Source organism: Haemorhous mexicanus, chromosome 1 (assembly GCF_027477595.1).
Source record: "Haemorhous mexicanus isolate bHaeMex1 chromosome 1, bHaeMex1.pri, whole genome shotgun sequence".
Classification (NCBI taxonomy): Eukaryota; Metazoa; Chordata; class Aves; order Passeriformes; family Fringillidae; genus Haemorhous; species Haemorhous mexicanus.
This window is the reverse complement of record NC_082341.1, coordinates 47,684,870-47,708,978: the sequence shown is the minus strand read 5'-3', so window position 1 is coordinate 47,708,978 and position 24,109 is coordinate 47,684,870. Positions and strand designations below refer to the sequence as shown.

General features: G+C 39.8%; 1 protein-coding gene across 5 annotated transcripts in view; it reads left to right on the top strand.

The window, feature by feature from the left end:
• The window catches only part of ELMO1 (engulfment and cell motility 1), a 303,565-nt gene that overhangs the window by 71,810 nt on the left and 207,646 nt on the right, over positions 1–24,109 (top strand). For all 5 annotated transcript variants that reach the window (XM_059848786.1, XM_059848795.1, XM_059848803.1 and 2 more), the window contains 2 exons: positions 5,112–5,162; positions 14,390–14,559. In XM_059848786.1, the coding sequence (XP_059704769.1) occupies positions 5,112–5,162; positions 14,390–14,559 (221 nt within the window). The remainder of the gene's footprint in view (positions 1–5,111; positions 5,163–14,389; positions 14,560–24,109) is intronic.

Sequence of the window (24,109 nt, the reverse complement as noted above, 5' to 3'; positions counted from 1 at the left end):
TGTTGTTGTGTCCATTTGGAGGAAGGTGCAACAAAATAACAGCAGTAAGGAAATAAGGATGAAACTATTACTGAAGGTAATAAACACAAGAAGAATTTTAGATTTCTTGGCTGTTATTGCCTGGGGTGATTAGAGAAGTCTGAAGAAACCTGTTTGGTCAAGGTTAAAGAACAAGCTGAGTGAGCTATAACATGGGAATCAATGCTTCTAGGTCTTCCTCAAATATGTTAAGAAAACATTCCATTCCAACCAGTAAGAGTGAGCTGGATCTTGAGGCGTTTTGCTGGGTATAACAGATCATTAAAATGATAAGATAAATGTGTAGCAAAATAACCTATTTTACCTGATAAATGTTCCAGTGTCACTGCAGCGAAGCTCTGAATAAACAGCTTCACTGTTTTGACAGGATTTTTTTTAAAATGAATTTGCTTGCCTTCATACGTCTGCATGGTTTGGTGGACTCTGGTAATGCTTGAGGACTGCTTGTGGGATGCAAGTCTCCTGCATGTGTTTTGGGCAAAGTAGATGCACAGAAAAGCAGAGCTTAGAGAATCTGCAGAATCTGCCGGCATATTGTCACAGAAACGTAGAATTGTTTCGGTTGGAAAAGACTTTCTAAGATAATCAAGTCCAACCATTAACCTAGCACTGCCAAGTCCACCACTAAACTGTGTCCCCAAGTGCCACATCTTTTAAATGCTTCCAGGGATGGTGACTCAACCACTTCCCTGAGCAGCCTTCCAGTGCTTGGCAACCCTTTCTGTGAAGAATTTTTTCTTGCTACTAAATCTAAAACACCCCTGGTGCAATCTGAGGCCATTTCTTCTTATCCTGTTGATTGTTACTTAAAAGAGACTGACCTCCACTTTTCTGAGCTCTGGGGACCACCAGTGGTGACAAGCTTCCAGATATAACCAGCTGGATGTAACTGAACTCGTCACCACCCTTTGGGATTGGCAATCAAGCCAGTTTTTTACCCAGCAATGCACCTGTCCAAGCCATGAGCAGCCAATTTCTCCAGGAGAATGCTGTGGGAGTGTCAAAGGGCTTACTAAAGTCCAAGCGAACAACATCCAGAGCCTTTCCCTCATCTGCTGAGCAGGTCACTTTTGCATTGGAGACCAGGTTGGTCAATCAGGACTTGTCTTTCATAAACCCCTTCTGGCTGGGCCTGATCGTCTGGTTGTCCTGTATGTGCCTCATGATGTCACTCAAGGTGATCTGTTCTGTGATCTTTCCCTGGCACTGAGGTCAGTCAGACTGACAGGCTTGTAGTTCCCCAGGTTAAGTTCTAGTTGAACTGGAACTAATTTTCTCCCTGCATAGCCTCACAGCACTGCAGTAGCCCTCCTGAGTGTGCTGCCCCTTCTTCCAAAGCATGTAATCTCTCTTCTTTTTCCTTAGTTCCAGTCAAAGGTTTGTTCTCAGCCAGGCTGGTGTTTCCCACTTCTTCTCTTGCAGTGGCCTGCTTTTGTGCTTTTAAGATTTCCTTCATGCAAGATGTCCAGCCTCCCTCAACTCCTTTGACCCTCAGGACTGCCTCCCAATGGATTATGGATTCTGTCAGCCAGGCTCTAAACAGGCACAAATCTCCCCTCCAGAATTCCAGGATAGCAGTTCTGCTGAGCTCCCTCCTTAGCTCTCTGAGAATGGAAAGCTCTCTGACATGCAGGGCTACCCCACTGCCTCTCCTTCCTCGTTTCTCCTGCCTTCTGAAGCATTTATGGTCATTTAGGTTCATGTTGCTCCAGCTGGCAATGTTAGAAGGCAGAGGGTCCTAAAATCTGAATGCAAGATGAACTTTCCAGGTGTCCCCTACTTCCTGCTGTGTTATGTTCTTTGTGTGTCTTCATGAAAGTATTTAGTCTGATTGAAATCTTGTCTTGGAAATATTACCTACTCCATTAGGATCATCCTGTGATATAATATATCTTGCTAGATAAAATATTGCAGAGGGGGCTTGTTTGTCCTTGATATAACTGCTGTCTTTGTCCTGGAAAACATTTATAACAGATCTTTTTTCCTATTATGGAGTTTTTTAGGGATATTTTGGATAGTAACATTTCACTAGTTCCTTCACTGCTCAGGATCAAGCTTTTCTAATACAGATCAACACCATGAACAACATCTACCAACTTCATGTACACTTAAGAAACAGGTCAGGAATATCTTGGAAGAGGAAGAGGTTTATTTTGGTTTTGCCCTGTTCTTGTCTTTTTTTTTTCTTTTTTTTTTTTTTTTTTTTTTTGTCTACTATAAGAGGGGGTGGGTTCTGTCAAGAATAGCAACGATGCCTTTAAGTATGACTGCCAAAGCTGGGATGCTGTAATGATGTTCTGTTATCTTGGAAAAGAAATCCACAGGATGCTATCTTTAATACTAAGAGGATTAACTGTGTGTAAATGTTGCAATTAAAATTAACTGGCATGCTGACTACCGCATCACGCAGTTAATGTAGGAAAGCCTCTTGGTTTAATTGTACTCTTATATGCTGTGTCCTGGTATGTGATTAAGCTAGTATTTAGAATGGATAAACAAAATTATATTTTTTTAATTGGCCAACTGCTAACCTTTTTCAAATTTTGGTTAGCTTGCTGGGTTAGAGACTTTATGCTTTGAATACTTTCAGAGATAAGGCACAGGCAGTTTTCCTAAAGACTTTTTCTAAACCAGGAGTTGAAGATGATCTCTTTCTCTCTGTTGGGATACAATGATTGAATTTACAGTATAGGGCAGATGTAGTCACCTTGCTGTGAGCCAGACATGATGAAAGGTCCATGGGCTTGTGTGTTGTGGGCTCTGACAAGCATTACACCTTAGAGTCTGAAAGCTTTGGTGTTTTAGATTCATCTTCATGATCAAACAGAAAGACCCCAAAAAAAAATGTCCATTGATGCTTTTAATATGCTGTGATGCTTTTAAATGTCCAGTGATGCTGTGTGTTCCTCTATGTTTCCTCTACTTCTCCTCATGTCTCTGGAGATCGCCATGCTTGTGCTATGCTCAGTACCTCTTGTTTTCAGTGGACTAAGAGTGTTTACAGAGATGCTTATTGAGGCTCAGATAAGTGACTTAACTTGTCACAAATAAACCACAAACTCATTTGTATGTCTGACTTGGTAGTTCATGTTAATTGCAGCAGGAAACCTGAGAAACTAAGCCTAAATTTTTGCTGCCTAAAAAAATAAGCCTCTCTGTGTGCTCTTATTTATGTCTAAGAACAGTCTACTTATAAGCTCCAATGTTTTTATAAATATGTCAGTGAACTTTAACTTCTGAATGTGATTAGTACAGTTCCAGTTGTTTAAGTCTTATTGATTTCCTGGTTTTCATATTGTTGCATGCTGGGATTTGCTGTCTTCCAAGTGAAACTGATGGAACTTTGTGTATGTGTACATGCAAAAGCTCTGGCCTAATGCAGCTGAAGTCTAGTAGCTTAGTCTAAGCTGCTAATGGAGGTAGATATAGCCTCTGCTAATTGTCTGTCCCAAAGCAATTACTTTTATTCAGCTCCACAAATCCAGGAGGTGGTAACAGTTTTAGCAACCACAACTGTTTGTGAAGTTGAGTTTGCTTCAGCACTGATTGAGATTAAACCACACAAATGCACTATGGCCACTTCACACAGATTCCTTAGACATGATGAAATGTGGCTGGGTCTGGTGCTGTTCCACAACAAGTGGCGAAAATCTGGCACTTTTTCAGTGCTGTGGGAAGTCACCCACTGTTTAGCTGCTCGCCCTTCTTTGCCCCTCCTTTGAGTGTAGCCTGGCTGGCCTCCCTGAGGCTGTTCTGGCAGGAGGAGACTGCTGAGGGCTGAGAAGAGTCGCTGCATATGCAGGCAAAAAGATGCTGTAAGAAAGCTTCTCTCTTGTAGCCCCTGTGTTGTCTGGCACTTCATTTATTTCAGTTAGAGTGAAGAAGTCTTTGTGGGTGGAGAGTGATCTTTGAGGTAGCTAGAACCAATCCCACAGATGACTTGGATACCAAAAATGAGACAATGTACTGGAGTATTATTTTGGGACTACTTGACCTGATTTCAGGCAAGATTTATCTGGTTTTTAGCATTTTGGATTTGTGATGTATCAGAATGGGAACAAGAAAGATGAAATAAATTTGGGAAAAACTGACAGAGGAGAAATACACCTTCATATTTTTTCTTGGCTAAACACCAGTCTTCAGAAAGCCTGCAACTTGGTCTTCAGTACAAAATTAGCTCTTCTCTCTCAAACTGTTAGGGATTCCTCCAATTCCTCTGACAGATTAGAGTATCAGCTCATGAACAACTACTGAACCATGACTGGCATTGTGACTGTGTGTTGTACTGCACACATTCAGTGCCTGTCAGCATGTTCATTGCTGTAGGTACTTTATTCTCCTACCCTGTGGTGAATAGGAGGTAGTTGTTGAAAGAGGGGAAGCTTTGCACATGGGCTTTGACCACAAGGTTGTAAGGATGCTGTAAGTGTACACCATAGCTTGCGCCACTGCTGTGTGAGCTTAACCAAAAGAAAACGTTAAATGCCCTCTCTTTCTGACAGCTGGGCAAGGAGAAGGACTTATGGCATGTTTGAACTTTACTCTGCTAACAGAGCTTTTTCACTTTGAGGGAGAATGCAAAGTCGTGGTGGCAAAGCTCAGTGGGTAGGTTCCAGTGGTTTAAGTCAGCATGTTCTTGTTATAGAAAATAAAGAGCCAGTGGGTTGAATTCTAAATCCTGCAGATGCTTAATGACAGGTTTCAGCAAACTTACAAACTGCTCAAGTATGTACAATACCAGAGCCAGACACCATGGACAGCATATTTCAAAAAAATATTTAGAAGTTTCCAGTGGAAGTTAAACTTTGAAAAACATGAAGTCATTCTTGAAAGAGTTCAGGTTGGTTAAGTGTCACGTGAATTCAACTTATTTGTTGAAACTAATGTTATATGCCTCAATGAGGAAAATAGATGCTAGCTTACGTCTAAAAGAGGGAAGCTTTTGCATGCAGACAGGGAAAAGCACTGTTGCTTGGTGCTTGCAAGGTTTAGCATGACAGCCTGCTCAATGCATGCTTCATCTTTTTATGTGAGTAAGTTTTAAGTGAAACCTTTGGTTTTTTCTCTTTCAGAATCGTAATGAGATAAAAAATGGAGCTATCCTTCGATTAACAACATCTCCGGTGAGTCAGTGTTCTTTTCTTCTCTTCTTTCAAAGTGAAATTTCAATTAGTAAATACTTGTGAACTAATGTTTGTACTTTTAAGCTTTATCCACAATGTATCCCACAATCCTCCAGGAGCAAAGATTATGAGTTGTGGAGGCAGGAATAATAACTCTGATTGACATTTGGTGATACTGTTGGCACAGTTGGGTGGGTTTTTGTGTCTCACTTCCACTGGGAACAGTTTTTACATACAAGATATCCCTGCTTCCCTGCTGACATTGCAGCCTCCCTCAAGTTGCTCTTTTTCTGCCTCAGAACTCAAAACCAGGAAGCCAGGAGGAAGGTCAGGGATTTGAATCATGGAGAGCTCTGCTGGGTGGCAAAGGTCAGAGCTTTCCTGATCTCTGGTTTTGTGTTGAGTGAGTAGCAACTGTAATGTTGAGATTTTACTGGGTTTCTTTGTTGTTGGCTTTTTTTCCCCCTACACTATCTCTTTGACAGTTCCTAAAAAGCACAGCTGAGTTGCTGGTTGCCTTGTAATGGCTTGTTTTCCTGCTGAGTTGAGCAGTGTTGCTGCCACATGCTGAAAGCCACTGTTAGTCCTGGAAGATGTATGTCTAAGGCAGCAGTAATCCAATTTCCTTGCTGACAAATGTAGTTAGTGTGCCATTAAAGTGGTTTACCTCTTCATGATGGTGTTCTAGCCTCTGCAGATTTGAAGCATTCTTATGCTCAAACTCTGCCACCCAGTAGCTTCTCAACAGAAAGCACTGCTCAGCAGCCAACAGGGCAAAGACAAGAGGTTTCCATTAGCCTTCATCATGTTCTTCAATGGTCATTATATTCAAAGCTTTATAGACATAAAAAAAAAAAAAAATCAAAACCAAAAAAAACCCAAAAAATCCCAGCAGTTTAAGATCATAGCTGTCAGGATCTGTGTGATTCCAGAGTCTCTTGGCACATATCACCAAAACAGCCTTGAGCATGGGAAAACCATTTCTGGTAGAATAAACCCCTTTTGATGGAAATCCCTCAGAAACAGGCAGCCCCAGCACCAGCTCCATCTAACCTTTGTTATTTCTTAACAAATATCCCTCCCAGTACTGCCCAGACTTGGGATCTCTTGAAATCAAAACAGGATCTGTGGTTCATCAAGAACCAATGTAGTCCAAATGCAGTGTGTCATGCACACATGGAATAACCACCTGGAGTGTAACCACAACATGGAATAACCACATAGGACAACTCATGGAATTTCCCCCATCTCAAAATCCACAACCAGTTGCACTGTGAAACCTCACTGAAGAGAGGCTGTGCTGTGACTGATCTGTGGAGATGGCTGGCTGGCTTTATGATCACTTGTGTGATTGGAAATGGGACCTACAAACACAAAAGACTAATCTTGGATGGACAACATTTTCTGCTACTACCAGTGGTCAAGAAAGTGGGGCTTTGCACCCACTTGTCATTCTAGGACTAGCATCTGCTTGTTCTGTTTCTTTGGGGATTTGCCTTAGGGTCAGTTAATCAAGTCAGGAGTCCTTAGGATATTGAGATATTTCCTGCTACCTAACAAATTATGGACTGCTTTGGCACTGGTCTGCAGTTACAAGTGACTTTAAGATAGGAGGCTGGTCTACTCTCTGCTCTCCGGCAGTGATATTTACGTCTGAACCAGTGCCTATTTTCATACTTCCTGATGTTTTAAAATTTTGCGTTAACTTTTCCCAGAATCAGAGGGGTAACTTGGAAGGAGGAGCAGATTGGTTTTTGTCAGATTAGCAAATATTTTATTCTTTATATAGGTAAAAATTGAAGTTCTGCGTGTCCTCACTACAATAGTCTATTTGCTTTTTAAGGTACTGTCAAAGTGGTCATCATAGCAGTACCTAAAATAGATAAAGGCCTCCAGGCTGTGGTTCTTAAACTGGTGACCCACACTGGTTGTCATTTACCCTGAAAAGCTAACAGGCAATCTGTTTCCATATTTCCTCTGAAATTCTGTATGAGAGCAACACTAGTTGGAAGAGATAATGTGAAGAACAGGCTGCATGATACACTCCTACAAAATGGGAGAGACGCTTTCCTAGCTGTTAGTGCTGGGTGAGAAATGTTTTTCTCATCATGTGAAAACATCAAGATTCTGAATTCCCCCCACCCCCTCTGTTTTTTCTATCCTACAACAGGATAAAGCTGAAACTATCTTTCCTCTTGCCCCAAAAAACCAAAATCATACTCCAAAAAAAACTTTATGAAAAGGTAGATGATTTAGGAAAGGAGAGAAAGATTGAGAGAAATGAAGAGACGCCACATATGGATTATGCAGTTTCTGGGATGTGTCCCTGCAGTTTCAGAGAGGTCTGAGCTGTCTATTTCCTGGCTGTCGTGGGGTGGGGGAAAAAAAATTGTCCTGAACTTTACAAGCCTTTTGAGGAAACTTTTTTCCTTGAAGAGTTGAGAGGAGTTGTGTTGACCAGTTCTGAAGGCTGCCTGAGCTTGAAATGCTTTTCTAGTGCTTAATTTTATGCAGCTTATAACCATGACAGCCAGTAGTCTGGCTGTACCCTTTAGGGTTGCATGGCCCAAGTCATAGAAAATTGGATGAGAAGGATGAGATGCAGTCTTTTTGAGTTTTGTTGTCATTAGCCTCAAATTATTTATTGCTCAAGTACTCAGAGTTGGTACTATTAAAGATTAAAAAGAGAGAGGAAAGAAAGGTAGTTTTATCTAGAAATAGTAAACCAGCATTTTGGGGCTTTTTAAAAATGAGGATTTGAAATCTAACTCCATGAATATAAATGTTAAATACTTTCTCTTTTTTAATCTTGAATTTAGATTATTTTGTGTGCCTATACAGGGACCTTTATCTGAAAACCATTGTTAATACTGCAAGGGCAGAGCTGCAGTTATGGTGTGCTGCTAAATCCATTATAAATGCTTGCCTTGAGAGATTTACAATGTGCCTATTTTAAATTTCTTCGAGTTAAAAGTTTGCAAACGCTAGTCATTAGGCCTGGTGGGAATTTGAACTGCTTCTTTGTTTCCATAGGTCTGTTTGCTAAGTTTGTGAGATTCTCTGAAAGACTGTTTTTTTCCTAAACAATGCTATTTTTTTCTTCTATAAACTGCTCACCACACAGACACTCTGTTTCCTAGGTAACTTGAGTGCAGATTGAATTTCTCCCTTATTATCTTTGTTCCTATATCATCTTTCTTATTTATTTTAACCTCTCCTGTCATCTTTCTTACCAATTCTTTGGGCTATTGTGTGTTTTTGCAGTTTTCCGTGACCTGTTTTCCCCCTTTGTCCAACTGCATTTCTGAAGGGACGCATGAAAAGTTTCTTATGCAACATTTCTTTGTATTTGAACGTTTGTGACAATTGAAATGCTGTATTGCTGCTGTCTCTTTTGTGATAACCATATTCCAGTGCAGGGTGGGTAGGTGTATAAATGAGCTGTAATTGCTCCCGAGTGTGAGGCTGATGCGAAAGGACTTTTGTGTCCTGCAATGCAGCAAGCAAAGTCCAGGCTTTTAGTGTGCGAAACTGCAGGATTCCTGCAATCAGATCCTGCAAATCCTTTTTCAAATGATTAATCACTTTGAAAAGATGCTAAAATACTGGGAAAATTAAACTGAAGGAACTAGTGTAGTTTATTTAATTTAATGGTTTTCAAACAGAACTGATTACTTGAGCACTTACTGTTTATTAAGAGCAGCTTCTTGGGCTGCATTTACAAAAAATGCCTTGCTTATGAGGTATATACCTTAAAACCTGGGTTAAGGGGGGTTTTCTGATCTGGTATTTGTGGGGCCTGATAATTTGCTTTTGTCTTTTTTTTTTCTTTTTTTTTTTTTTTTTTGATCCCTTGGTCAGAGATCAGTTCAGTTCTCAAACCTGTCATTTGTTTGTAGGCATAGTATTAGCATGTGTACAATGAGCAATCATGTAAATAAAGGTGTTCAATGATAGTCATCATAGGATTTTCTCTGAATGCTTCCACAGATATGAGGAACATGTTCTTTATATGTGATCTAAACAGCCTAGGAAGTATAAAGAGTTTTTTTAATCTATTTCTGCTTATACATCTGAATCCTCAAAGTAAAATTTTGAGGTTCTAATTAAGAATTTTTGATCTACAATTGCTTGAACATGTATTTGAAGTTCTGTAAATGCATAACTTTTGCAGTTCTAACCTGTAATTGTGGTTATGTTTATCATGTAATGGTAAATTAGTTGCTAAATAAACCTTATACCAGAAGCACTGACCATGGGGGTCAATTAGCCACTTTTATATTTTTCTGCACATAGTAGATTTGAGAAGTGGAGTTGGGGTTTTTCTTTTCATAGAGAAAGGTTTAATCTGATGTTTTCATGTTTCAAAAGGCACATTTTGAATAGTAAGTGGAAGAGATTATTTAAAATGTAGATAGAAGAAAAATGCTTATAGAGCATTGAGAAGTGGCTAGTGATTGCATATGCCTTATTTTAAGGCATATTTATGTAATACATTTGGCTATGCATCTGTAATGCTTTTGTTATTGATTTAGTGCAAGACTCTAGAGATAACCATTTCCCTGTTTTTGCCTCCTTAATTGCCTGTAATGATTCCACAGGACCTCTCTGTGTATCACATCTGTACAGGGCTTCAGATGTACAAACTGTGCTTCAGAGTTCATGCAAAAAATGTTTACCATTAATGCATGTATTGATTAAAATAGATTCACATTGCTTACCTGGCATCAGAGACTAGTCAGCCTTGGTGGGTCTGCTGAATGTGTATGTGTAAAATGATGGTTATGCAATGTATCCACTCCTCCATTGCTCTCTGACATATATGCAGTTGCAGGTGAAATGACAGTAACAATTCAGGAAAAGACAGCACTTTAAACCACCGCGGTGCTTTAACACTGAATGATTTAAATTAAACTACAGAAATGCATATGTTTGGGAAGGACAAAGCTGGATTGGGTAGTTACTGATGGTCTCTATGCTCTTTTTCTAGCAACATATTGACTGATGTGACTTAATCTACACGATAGATAGCAATACCCTTAATTTTTTTGCTTTTTGTAAAGGATAAAGAAGACAACTGATTAGATAATGGATAGCCAGCAATTTAAATCAATGGTCCAAATTTCTTCCATAGCACATTCCTGTTTGATAGTAGTTGCATTTGGATCTGTGTCCTCCCTCTTGTCCTTACTCGCTGTTATTTTGTATTCTGTACAGAAGCCCTGTGTATGTCTGGTTAATAAGTTGCTTTCAAAGTTTTTGCACAAAGTATTCAGTGGCAAAGAAATGATAGTTTGATCAGTAGAATCCCTTGTTAGGATGATCTTGGGATTCTTAACCTCCAAATGGCTATTAGAGTCTCTAAGAAAGTCACATTCTGGATTTAGGTCAGTAGTTTTCTCTTTAAGCTGACAATCTCATCAAGCTGCTCCTTTTAAGCAGTGCTACTCCCTAAGGGCAACCTTTCTGGATGCCCTTGGAGCAAGTCATTTAATACTAGACATGTGGCTTATGCCACTTGACAGCCTTTTGAAATGCTGGGACTTCAACAGGACATGTTTTACAAGTTTCCCATCTTCCTTCCTTCCTTTCTAAAGAGGAGAGCAGTTAATTCTGCCTTTCATTTCCTTGAGCAGCCATATTTCTGTTAATTCCCTCTAATGATTCTCAGTTGCAGAGGTTTATATATTTATATTTACTCCTACCTGAATGATATTTCAGTAAGAATGCAGACATGGCAGCCAGCTCTGCTATTGCTTTAATGAGCTGTGCTTTCTGTCCATCCACTGATGGCTTGCAAATCATTGAAATAGCTCCCTGGTAAGCACTCGGAGCATATTTCATCCGGGTTTCATTTTTTAATGCAGTCATAAATGACCTGTACATTGCATAAGCATGTATGAGTGCTATGGCAACAAGAATTAGAAGGCTTGTGAGAACTGCATGGTATTAACCAAGGCAATATTTTCACACATCAGGCATTTGGGATGACAACAGACAATATGACTTTTGTCCATGTTGCCAGTGAGACTTGTGCCAGCACTCTTGCTGAGACAAATATATGTTGACCCCCTCAATCAAGACCTCCTCTGCCATTTGTCTGTTCTTTTCTCATCTGAGAGTAGAAGGAGCAAGGTTATTGGATGCAGTGTCTTGCAAAACTTGTTTAATGTAAGAAGACTGCAACTGTGTGTAAACTTTGCTGATGGAACCTTGGCATAGTCAGATAAAGCCTATGATGTTAATAAGCACTCTTTTATGTGCTTAAAGCGCGTCTGAACCACTTCTGTAGCGTGGATTTTTGCGCTCTGTAGAGGGTTCCAAGCTGTCTCTTAGATAATATTTTGGTTTTAGTCTGGTGAATTTCAAAGCTCTCACTGACTGCAGAGGAAAGAGGATTAACATATTTCAGTTGATAGGTTGGTCCTGCTCATGGTGGTGTTGTCCAGTGCTGGTGAGCTGCTAATGTACATCTGTGTCCTGGTGCTCTCGGGTGTGGTGAGAGGGAGGGTTAGCTCTTTCCATGCTTGGTAAGGATACATGTGTAATGGAATTCTGACTGGCTGACAGCAGCAGTTCACCAGCCCCAGGTGTACCTGCTGGGGGCAAGACTGTCTCCTCAAGAGGAAGGGTGAACCTCACCATAAATAATCTGTTGTGAATAAGTATGAAGACTAAACTTTGTTTACACAGTGCAGTGTGTTGTGAAGGGATTTGGAGGAGGATGTTCTCCTGGCTCTGCTCACATGTTTTTCTTGCTTGCTATGGTGATACTCAGGCAATTACAGTCTCCATCTGTTTGGCCACAGCTCTGCTGCCCAAGGTTTGCCCACTCAGACTTACTGGTAGAGCAGCTCAGAAGAGCTGCTTGGTCACTGTGAACCAGTTGTTTTGTTCACCTTTCCTATTTGTTCTATTTTCACTGAGTCCAGGAGCTTTTAGAGGGCTGAGTTCCCGTGAAAAGCTGGAAGAACTTCTGGTTCAGTAGCTTCCTTCAGTGGGCAGATAGTGGGAGTGGCATGAAGTATGGCAGGTTGGAAAAAGCCATGTGCACAGATTTAATAGGTTTAAGGTTAAATCTGAGCAATCATTTCCAAAGTTTGGGGAATGCCGCTGCCATGGCAGTATTGAAGTTTTTCCAGAGTGTTTCTTTACTGAGGTGAGCAAGAATTCAGACATTGCATGCATTCAGTGAAACAGCAATGTTTTGAAGATAATTTGCATCTCTGAGTCTTCCTTATAGTGGAGAGTTTAGTGTTAGGAATGGCTCCATGAAGTACATACTTTGATAAGGTAGCAGTTGGCAGCGGAACTTCTGGTTCAAGTAATAATAGTGGTGGATTTTTGTGGCTGATTGTAGAAGAGTAGTTTAGCAAAGCTTTTTTCACCCCCTCTGATGAAAGGAAAGGGCCGGGGGATGTATTCGGTAGTTATCCTGGAAGTTGAAAGTAAGTGGTATCTCTTTATATTTCTTCCATGGGCTTCAGCAAATTATTTACCTTCTCTCGAGCTTAAGCTGGTGATAATAGTCTCCAAGTTTCCATTTGGACAGCTGTTGCCATTACAGAGAGGCTGCATAAACCATTGTTTCCCTATTACAACTCAAGTCCATTGATAGAGTAGGTAACCTTCAGTGGCAGAAAGATCTTTTGGATGACAGGATTCTGCCTTTTTATAGGTAATGGAACTGCTATGGCTGCATCACCCTATACTTAAAGCATAAAAAAACCTCAAGACTAAAGATATTCCATTTCTTTTCAATGCTGTGTTAACCGTAGCCACACTAACTAGAAGTCATTTCTTCCACATACATGCTCCTTGCTCTATTTTTTTCTGGTCAAATGCTGACTGGAGACTATGCATTTACCACCAGCATTGCAAAAACACGAAGTAACCAATCTTGTTGATATTGGAGGAGATTGGGACATTTAATTTATTCATATTTTTGTAGCAATCAAAGTTATGTAGCTAGGCAGCTGAATCTGTAGCAACACTATGCTGGTTATTTTTCTGGGCTCCTTGTTTAAATTGTCACTTGCACTAAAAATGACTGCTTTCTCAGAATCTTTATCTTCAGAGATGACCATCTCTGTGAAGAGTACAGTCATTACTTGAACAGAAAAGTAATTGTCTGTCAGCAGAGCCCTTTCTTCTCTATTTCTTCTCCAGCTGAGAAAGAATAAACATCATCTCAGAGAAAATAACTCTCAACAGAATTTGCGTTTAATTTGTTTCCCTAATGACATATAGCCTCTCATTCACCTTTCCTTGGGTGCAGGTAAGAAATGAATCTTAGGAAACAGAATTTTGGAAATATCTCTATATGTAGGGAGGAGGATTATTTTTCTAAGAAAAGTATGACCTAGCTTGCTATTAACGGAAGCTTTTGGGTATTCTGTTCAGGTAAGTGAAAGCATCAAATTGAAAATGTGAGATGTATTTTAAAGTATTTGTATGGCTAAAGAGAGAGGAAATTTAATATGCATTATTAAAGTATTTCTTTAGCTTTTTATCATCAGTGTCCATTTTGAATTTCACTAACTCATCCTCTCTTTGAAACATTAATGGCCAGAATAGCATAAATGAGGATCTTGAACACACAAAAAGATGTATGACAGATAATATCATAGTGTTATGTGGGAAGTAATTATTCTGCACTCCTTGTTAAAAGGGTATATGAGTGTTGGAACTGACTGTGAACAAAAGAAGAGGGGGAGGAAGGAGCAGAAGGTCTGAAGTTGGTCTCTCTTGATGTAACATGATTAGGACAGTCTGTGGTCTTTGCTGCTAAAGGTGATGACAAGTGTGTAACCTGAGTAAGCATTGACAGGAAAAGAAGTGCCACTATTATTTTACTGAGATTGTCTGAGGCAGTTTATTTTCATTTTTTCTTTATTGATGTGACGCATAGGTTCTTGAAGCCAAAGGCTGTTATTTGTAATGCTCACATTTTGCCTGAGACAATGGGACATCTATCCGTTGCTCAGCTAATGATTCTGCAAGAGTCCAAATAATTATAGGTAATAATGGAGTAATACATGGGTAATATACTTTTACAAAAGTAATTTGTATTTGAGCTACTTAATATTTTCTGAGCATGGAAGTTAAATATCATTAATATTAAACATGGCCATTGTTCCTGCTTACACTGACATTTTATTAATGATTTTCATTGTAACAAAAGCTGTTTTGTTGCTTTTGTTTTGTGTGTTTTGTTTCTCTCATAGGCTCAAAATGCACAGCAGCTCCATGAAAGGATCCAGTCTTCTAGTATGGATGCAAAGTTAGAAGCACTGAAAGACTTAGCCAACTACTCACGGGATGTTACGTTTGCCCAAGAATTTATAAACCTGGATGGCATTTCCCTCCTAACGCAAATGGTTGAAAGTGGCACAGAGTGAGTATTCTGCTTAAAATCTGGCATTCCTTCCATGTGGGGTGGTTTTATGCTCTCTGAGTTGATAAATTAAATATCTCAAGAGGTCTAGACTTCTAGGATAGTCTATTAATTACCAATGGGATACTGCTTTTTTTAATTTCCCCTAACAATGGTCTGATCAGGACTGCGGATGAGCAAAGTCGGAAGTCACAAGTGTTGCCTATGCCATAGATTTTGGGGAGACTGGGGTCCTAGTTTCTTCTCTATTCACTGGAATGTCAATAAGCCATTGAAAGTATATTTAAAGGCTGATATTTAAGTGATATGACTTAAAAACTGTGTTTTAAATTTCATGTTACTGAGAACATGTGTGGTAAAACCCAAATGGAAAAAAGTCTTTATTTCCATTTTTTATTGTTTTGATTTTGAATGGGATTTTTCTAATATGATAATGGGTTTTTTTGACATAAAAATGAAAGCTGACATCTAAAAATACACTCATTCTTTACCAGAATGCCTTACCAAATTTCATCATTGGTGAAATTCAGGACCAAAGTCCTGAGTCAGTGTCCATTGGTTTAATGTGGAGTGTGCAGCAGAAAAATATCAACTGGATTGTCGCACTATTAAATGATGCTCTAACAGTAAGCATTTGATTTCAAGTAAGAGGTTTGCACTTAGTGTCAAGCTCTACTACACAGGTAGAAGTCAACAATACCCACACCGTCTCATGAGAGAAAGAAAACTGAAATCAGTTCAAATCCCCTCACAAATGTCCTTGTATTCTCTTGACTTCAAGGAGGTAAATAGTATCAGGAAGTAAAGCAAAAGTAGTAAGTGGTCTTTGAAGTGGAACACAGATGGTCTCTGAGGGTCTTTGTACAAGATATACTGTGTATTTTCCACAGAAAAATTAACTACTTTATAGAATCCAGTAGGCCATAGATTGGGCAGTGTAAAAACAATCACTCCTGGATTCCTGCCCATTGTGTGGTTAATGACTTATGGAACTCTGAATCCTTATTTTCTAACTGCAGCTATATACTAGATTTCCAAAAGCTCATGGTTTAATCTTCAGCATTTTGTGGTTATAGTCTATTTTTTGCAGTGATTTGATCTGTGGCACACATCATGTGTTATGCCACTTTAAAATTAAATGCTTCTAGTTACCAAATTTTTCAACTTGTCTTTTATTCATGTGGTGTTTTTTGTTTATGGACCAAGTTAAGTTTAAAGCAAAGACAAGTTTAAGTTAATATAAACACATATATGCAGTTGCTGTACTAATGAAAGGTATTCTAAATGGACAGGCTCACATATGCCTGTGAAAATCAGAACACAGGAAAATTAACAGTCCCTACCCTTGTGGCTTATTTTGTTGTGGCATTGTTTAGGTCTAATGGTTAACTTACTCCACTGCAAAAGATATTTAAATTAAAGCATTTTATTTTCTGTTGAAACAGACAGGGAACATTCTCAATTTTTTTATAATCTTTTCCTTTAGCTGCACTAACACTAAAGCAAGTGCTCTCCTCACCCTTCAGATGCGTTTGTACTGCAGTTTTGTAGCTGTGGGATGACCCAAGCTGTAGCAGACTGGTCTGGATTATAAATGACTGTTTGGGAGAGAAACTACTAAAGGCAGCACTGCTGTTGAAAGAACTGTCTAGCAAATTATATCCTGTAATAAGTCCTGACTGGTGGCATAAGTTTTCAAACCGCACAGCAGGCTTGTAAACTGGACATATTAACAGTTTACTGCCTTTTCTTTTTCATTATTTTATTTTATTTTTTTAAGTGTCTGCATTTTGAGGGATTTAATTTTTTTTTCTTTTTAGCTGATGTAATGTGTCATCAAACATGCATTGATCGATGTACCTGTCTAATGTATTTATCAGTATTTCTGTCTGTGGGGAGAAATACTCTTGAGTTTGGGCATTGCACAAAGACTCAGACTGTGAGAGTTTCCAGCATCTTCACGTGTTGATGAGCTCTTAGTACTCACTGCAGTCTTTCATGTTCAGCAGCCTAGACATTCTTCAGCTCCTGAGGGTGTGAGAAGGTCAGGTTTTTCCAAGTCTGGTTTTCCAAAGGGAGTTGTAAAACAGGGACATCTGTTCTGTGCTGCACATTCCCTTCTGCTTTTATACTGTACATCACTGGCTGATGAGTACGTATTTAACAGAACTGGGAATTTGATGAAAGGGGCAAACATACTGAGGCTCAGCTGACTAAGCCTACTATGGTGCTTCTGCTTTCCTTTCTCATCTCTCTTCAAGGTAGTGAATCTGCTCCCTCACATCAGGGTCTGTCACTCGCTGCTGTGTCAGCACACTAAGCAAACAGACAAACTACTTCCTCAAAAGAAAGAAAAGAATCTTTTTTTTTTCATTCAGCACCCTAGGCTGTCAAAGAAAGGCAGCTGGAATCAGTCAGTTGTCCTCTTATGGTCTGTTCTTGTTTTTGCTTGGATTCTCTGCGCTACTATTAGTAAGAGGTCTCACACAAGATGCTCACTGAATAAATCAAATTGAAGGCTCCTTGCCATTGCTCCCAACCTGGGCACAGCAACATTGCCTTGTGGGCTGTGCAGCTGACAAGGTCACCAAAATGCTTCAGAACATAAAGCTTCTCTCTGTGTCCATGGGTGAAGTTACACTGCTCTCTCAGTGTCCATAGTGTCCAAAATTACAAATGCAATTACACTAGCATTATAAAGGGAAGGGGCCGGTATTAGAGGAGGAATGAGGGGCCAGAAATTTCGGGGTGGGGCAGAAACTTCTTTCATGGCCTAGTTTTAGAAGACATTTTATAAAGATGCATTTAAGGTATATCTTCACTATGGAGTTATCTTAGCCACTTTGGTGCTGCTCCTGTACAGCCATCCTTGTTTGAAAGGGACTGTGAGTCACCCATACAGCTGAGACAAACCTAATGTCTTGGTGCTGCTGAGAGATGGTCCAGCTCCCTGCCTTCTTCCCCCATTTCTTGTGTTTTAACCCCTGTTCTTCAGCCCAGTCCTGCTTTTTTCCCCGGAGCTGGTTCCAGGAGTTGGTTCCAGTGTCTGTGTGCCTCACAAAGCCAAACCAGCCTGTTAACTTTTTGCAAAGTACATGATTCTGTTAGAAAACTAACTCTCTGAAATTAGTTTTCTGCTCAGTTAGGGACTTGAAGAAACAAGAGAGGAACTGGTCCTGAGTGGATGCAGAAGCAGCCCTTTTTTGTGGCAATAGACCATAGGTGTGTCACTGACCTGAGAGCAGATGTGCTGTGAAACAGTGTGAGGGTGGTGGCTGTCTCTGGTCTTGTATTGCACAGTCTGGGGACTGGCACTGAGACTCTGGGAGGGCAGGAATGAGACACATCCTATGGGGTGGTGGCTGCTGGTGTTCTGCAGGGATTCCCTCTGTGAGCTGTGCCAGCTGCCCTGGGCTGATGCAGCTGGGACCAGCCCAACATCTGTAAGGCCAGGCTGAGTGGCACCTCTGTTCATGGTGTGCTGCAGCTGTGTTAGGAATCAATGAATTTTGTTAATTCAAGCTTTATTTTCTATTTTCCCCAGGGGGCCAGGCAGTGCTCATTAGAAGTGCCATCGTGCTCAGTGCAAAGTTGCTCTGAGGTTTTCTTTGCACATGAATTTCATGTTAGAGGGAAGCTCTCAAGTTATAACTTGAGTGTGTAATTAAGTTTTACTGGTAGCCTCTGGAAAACAAGACTCTATCTTTTTATATAACTTTCACTGAGGAAGAGGCCTATATTTTATTTATAGTTGGCTTTGTTTATTGTGCTACTTACTCATTATTTCAGTGAAGCTGATGACTATTAAAGTACAGTGACCAGAGTAAGAGAATGTAAATCCCCGGATTTCTAGTTACTTCTGTTTAATTTCTCAGGTGATGAAAAGAAGTAGTAGTATAAAAAGTTGACAAGAAATAACAACCCTTCCTAGTTAGTTTTCCATATGTTATATTCCTGAATACTGAAGAAAATTAGAGTGTATTAGAGAATAGAGAACTGTGGCCATGGTGTGTGCAAGCACAAAGCTGTAGGGGTTGGTGGTAGTGTGCGTGGACCCTAGTGAAGCTGAGAGTGCATCTTGTCAATACGAATATATTTATATCAGCAGAGATGCAATGTCTCAGAAACTGTCCACACGTATTTTGATCTTGTTGATTGAGATGTCTTATCTTGTTTTTCCTTCAGGCTCATTCTTGCTTCCACAGCACTGCTACAAGTCTTATTAACTGAAAAAGGGAAAAAAAGAAGATAGTTTTATGTTTGTTTTTTTGGTTTGGGTGACCTATAAATTATAGAAAAGACTGCAAGACAAGTCATGAAGAACAAGAAAATGCTGATTCTATTCTATAATTATCCATGATGTTCAATCATTTCTCAGACTGGACATTTGTATCACCAAAGAGTGGGGTGGATGTGTGCAGGCAGCTATTTTTCTTTTCTGAGACTTTTCATTTCAGAAAGTGATTTCCACAGCACTCCTAATGCTAAACTCTTTGTTCAGAAACCAGTCCATGCCTTGTTAAGAGGAGCTGACTGTGCAGTCCACCTGCTTGGGTGTACAGACTGTCTAAAGGGGAAGTGTAAGTGTGTGCTGCTTCCACTCCCCCTCAGAATGCAATGCCCTAGAGTGGGGCAGAAAATGAGGAATGCTGCTGGGTCCTTGGTGTCCTAATGACTGGTAAAAAATTTGTTCAGGAACCAAGGTGGAAGAAGGAGTCATGACTTCTTGCTACCCCAGCTGTGATAACATGGTTCCCTCATTCAGAGCTGTATTCTGTAGTTGAGCCTAGAACTTGTGCTTCAGAAAATCATGTCTGTACAGGGAGCCCTTCTGATGTAGCAGAAGACTGTTAAAGTCCTGGGGTTTTTTACTTGATGTATCAGAATAGTTGTGTGACTGGAACAGACTCTCAGCCTTCCTTAGAAGGAAAAAAAATCCTCATAATGCCTTATAAAGCAAAAAAAAGAAAACGTAATTCACACGCTGTAAATATTGAAAGACCAAAGAGTTTATAAAAGGAATCTATATTTATTTTTGTTATTGCTAGTAATAATAATAATAATAATAATAATAATGGTGATCTCATGGGAGGGAAAGGAAGAAGGTCTACCCAGAATTTCCATCATTTTTTAAATTGGCATTATCCTGATCTCTATGACTTGCCATTTGGCTGAAACAACACACAGTTTCTGCCAAAAAAAAAAAAAAAAAGAGAAGACATTATGCAAAGCCTAGCTGTCTTGACAGTAACCAGAACAGAATTGTTTATGCTGCTGTTGAGAAGATTGTTCTCCAGACATCTGCTTCATCAATGAGGCTGTGCTGAGCAGCTTTATTGTCATACAGCCATGGCACAGGAACATGCTAGTTGATGCTGCTAAGACAAGGGAGCAGATAGCCTGATTAGCAGATAGTTTTAATTATAAGAGAGTTGTAATTCCTTCATATGCAGATTGGAGAAAATAGCACCTTGCTTTTAATTTTAGTTGTTAAATTTTGCCATCTTCCTATTGGAAATAATAAATGCAGCTAGATCAAGTTCATGTAAGCTTCTAAATAAATGTATATTTGTATGAGTTTTGTGTGTTGACTAAGAGGAGCCTTCTATTGAGCACATGCAGTTGCAGGGTTGGCTGCTGTACAGCTGGAAGTCTCTGGGAGATCAATTGTGCATGCTTTAAGGACAAGTTGCATTGTTCTGTGAAATTCTAGCTCTTGGCTGGTCTTACAGAGATAATACTGTATACCAGCCCAGTGGAAAACTGAAGACAGATTGGATTGGAGTTATTCCGACTTTAGCACACATTTTGGGACAGTTGCTCAAATACCTGCTGGTATTTTTTTCCATCCCAGTCTGATGAGTATTTCAGCAGTGCTGTCAAAACATTTAAGCTGCCCTTGCTCACAGTAACTTGTTCCTGTCCTGCTTCATCTAGAGAGTTATACAGTACTATTTCTACGAAGCTGGACTGGAAAAGTGGTGTAGGTTATGAAAAGTGACAGTAGAGGCTACTTTTAATACAATATTCCTTAACCCAGTTTAGTTCCCTGATTGAGCTCATAGCATTGGCCCAGAAAGCAGTTGTGAGAGCCCAACTTGCTAGATAAATGGAAAATGAATTTTCAGAAGATAGGGACAATACTAAGCTAGTAGGTTTTTGCCACTATACAAAGTAGTCCTTTTCCACCCTTCCTGGCTGTGTAGTACCTGCTCCCTCTCTTGTTTCACTCCAATGCTTATTTGACTCCTCAGTGATGCAATTCAATTTGCTAAACTGTCAGAAACTCAGTCAGCCAATAGAGGGAGGAAATTAATTTGTATTTTTGACAGCACAGGGTTTTAAACAAGCTCAACTATTCCTGTGAAGGTTCACCTGGAAGCATAGATTACTTAATCTGACATTGCTGCCAAAATCAATTTTTGTCCAAAAGGGGTTTTACGTAATCTTCATTTCTTAGTGCTTCTGTAATGTCGGGAGAGGGTGATTGTTGTCTATGAGGCAGAAATCCAAAAGACTGTATAAAATCAGGTAATCCTACTATACCTCTGTGGAGATGGTAATGGCAGGAGAATGAGAAAGGGGTGCAGCTCTATCTTTCAGTGCAGTTTCCATAAAGAAAGAAGGTGGAGTAGTATTTTTTTTCTGGTGTGGCTTTTTTTGTTGGTTTACTTTTCTCCTGCTTGTTCTATTTTGGGTTTGTTTCCCCATCAGTCTTCAGGCTTGGATTACACCCTCCCTCTCAGCACACATAAGTACAATTTTTCTTGCATCTTTCACATATGCAAAGCACACACTGTGGGCTTTAGATAAAATCATGGAATCGTCTCACTTGGAAAGGGACCCAGAAGGATCATTGAGTCCAACTCTTGTGTAAATGGCCCCTACAGGGATTGAACCCACTGCCTCTTTTCTTGTAACACTGTGCTTTACACTATGCTTTAACCAACTGAGCCAATCTCAAGGTCATCTGAAGGTGGAACTGTCAAAAATCACATTTTGGAGGGAAGAGAGGGAGAGTAGTTGCTGGTCCCCCCCACCCTAAATGCTATTTCTCCAGGCTTGTTTTTTTTTTACTTTGCCTGTGTTTGGGAATATTAGCATTTAAATGACCCCTTTTAAATGGTTATATCAACACCCTGTTGACAGGAAGAGGGATGAGGAGTGGAGGCAATTTTACTGGGTCTTTTTTGGTAACCACTTCTGTAAAATGTTATGAAAAGAGTAACTCCAGCAGTGGATTTATGTTTCCAAATATTCTCCAGAGTATGAAGGTGAGCAAAAATTTTTTTTTATTTTTTAACTCCAGAAAAAACTGTAGTATTTGAAAAACCAAGAAAAAATAAGGGGAAAAGCTTAAAATCTCCACTTCTGCATCTTTCCAGGATGCTTTTGTCTGTTGGACTGTATATAGTTGTGGGATGTTGTGGCTGTGATGACTCTGAGGGCTGCTGTGTAACTTAATAATAATTTTGTAGATTATTCCAGGTCAAAGTGTTTCCCAGATGTCATATGCTTGTGATAGCCACACCTGTTACAAAGAGAAGCCAGAGATTTGTACTCTTGGGTTTTTCTTTACACTGCCTATTATGTAAAGTGTGCGTTATCTTTGTGTTTTCCTGAAAAGCAATAGCCAAAAGGTGCTTTAATGTGGTTGGCAGGTCATTCATCCATCATCTCATAAGTGTTTGTGTAAAGGAGGAAGTTTTTGTGAGTATCTTCCACCTTTGGTAACAGTGGCCCTCTCTGGGGTCATACTGCATCAAAAACTTTTATCCTCAGTGGTACTCTTACACAATTCTGCTCATGTTCAAACAGTGCAGGCTCTGAAACAATTGCTGTGCTGAAGTGGTGCGACTGCTTTAGGTCTTGGTATCATTAGCTACAGTGGCTTCACACTGGCTTCCATAAAGGACATTTTAGTTTTTTCCTCCGGTTCAGACAAGCCCTTCCTGTGCACCGTGTGTTACTCCAGCTGGGGTTTAGATTTGGGGCATCTTTAGTCTTTGTAGAGCGGTTTTGGCACATGAAGAGATAGGAGTTGATCTAGTCAGGTGCCTGCTAAGCTGGTCTCTGCTGGAAGCTGTTCAAGGTGTAACCTGCAGTATTTGAGCAGGCAGTAAGTCTGTGTGCTTGAGAAAGTCCAAAGAGAACTCACTGTTGCTCCTTGGGATTCATTTGGAAGTGTGTAACAAAGTTCCTTTGAGATCAGACATGAAATATACTATGGTAGAAAAATGTCTAACCTGGTAACTTGTCATTCATGTTATTTTGCATTAGGTTGGCATCTATTTTGAGTTTCCTGCCTGTGCAAAAATCTCTGGGTTTGTCTTTCACCACTATAGAATCTCAGCCTTTCACAATTGCTATTTAATTTGCCCTTATAACACTTGCTTTTTGGCCGTGGTTTTCATCCCATCTGTGCAAGTGCAATTGAGGGATGCCTTCTTTAGGAAACAAAACAAACAAACAAACAAAACACAAAAAAAAAAAAAAAAGAAGAAAAAAGATAAATATAAGTATTGAGTTAATTACAGTGTCTAGATCAGAAAGGCTTCCAGCATTTTTGACCATACCTTCGTAACTCACCAAGAAAGGCTCTACAGAGCTGTTTGGTTGCTACCACAGAGTCAGCCCTCTGGAGAAAAAAAGTTATGTATATATAGAAAGAGGAAAGCTGATGGAGGTAGCAGACTGTACTTAGTTTCTTTCCAGGCTGACTTGCTGAGAGAATCAGCTTGGCTCCTCCTTGGTGACTTCTGCATGGTCTGTGGGTAAATATGAGAGGAGCTCCTGCTCATGCCAATTCCTTCTCTATTATGTTTTGGTTTGATGATAGATGAAAACGGCATGTGTTGCTTTAGAGGGCAGCCTCCATCCACATCTTCAGTAGTAAAAGTCAATCTACAGTCATGTGTTGCTGCAACATTTGATGTCCTAGATTGATTGCTGCTCTAGTCACACCAAAGCAAGAAAAACCTGTGGAAATTGTTTGGTTTAATACATTGGCTATCTTTCCTCTGAAGTCAAAATTTTGTCTTTGTATTGCTTCACCAGAAATATCTTATATAATTCAATTATTTCTGCACATTATTCTAAATTGATATTTTCTTTTACTTTGCACACTTTTTGACCTCAGGTTAACTGATTGCTGATTTACTCAGGATGGATAAGAGTTCTGCAAATGCTAAGAGAGTTGCTGTCTAAATGTTTTGTTTTAGGACTCAGATGTTTGTTCTGTAATCCCTGTCTCAGTCATGGAGAAAATGTTCTGATTAGAGCCTGTTGTGAGAAATCTCTGGCCAAACAGAATCTGTTTTTTTTAAGTGCTACCACTTTGCAAACACCTCACTTGTTTCTCTATCAGAAAAATACAGCCCTAAATTCAAGTTTGTTTGCTGCTTAGCTGAAGTCAGCACCTGGAAGAAAGTAGCTAGTTTAAAAACTGGCCTGGCAAGAGTGCTATGAAGTTTGGCTGACATGCTGCAGAAAGTTGCAAGGATCCATGCACATTTGGAAGATGACAAAACCCATTTGTTGTGGCAATTGT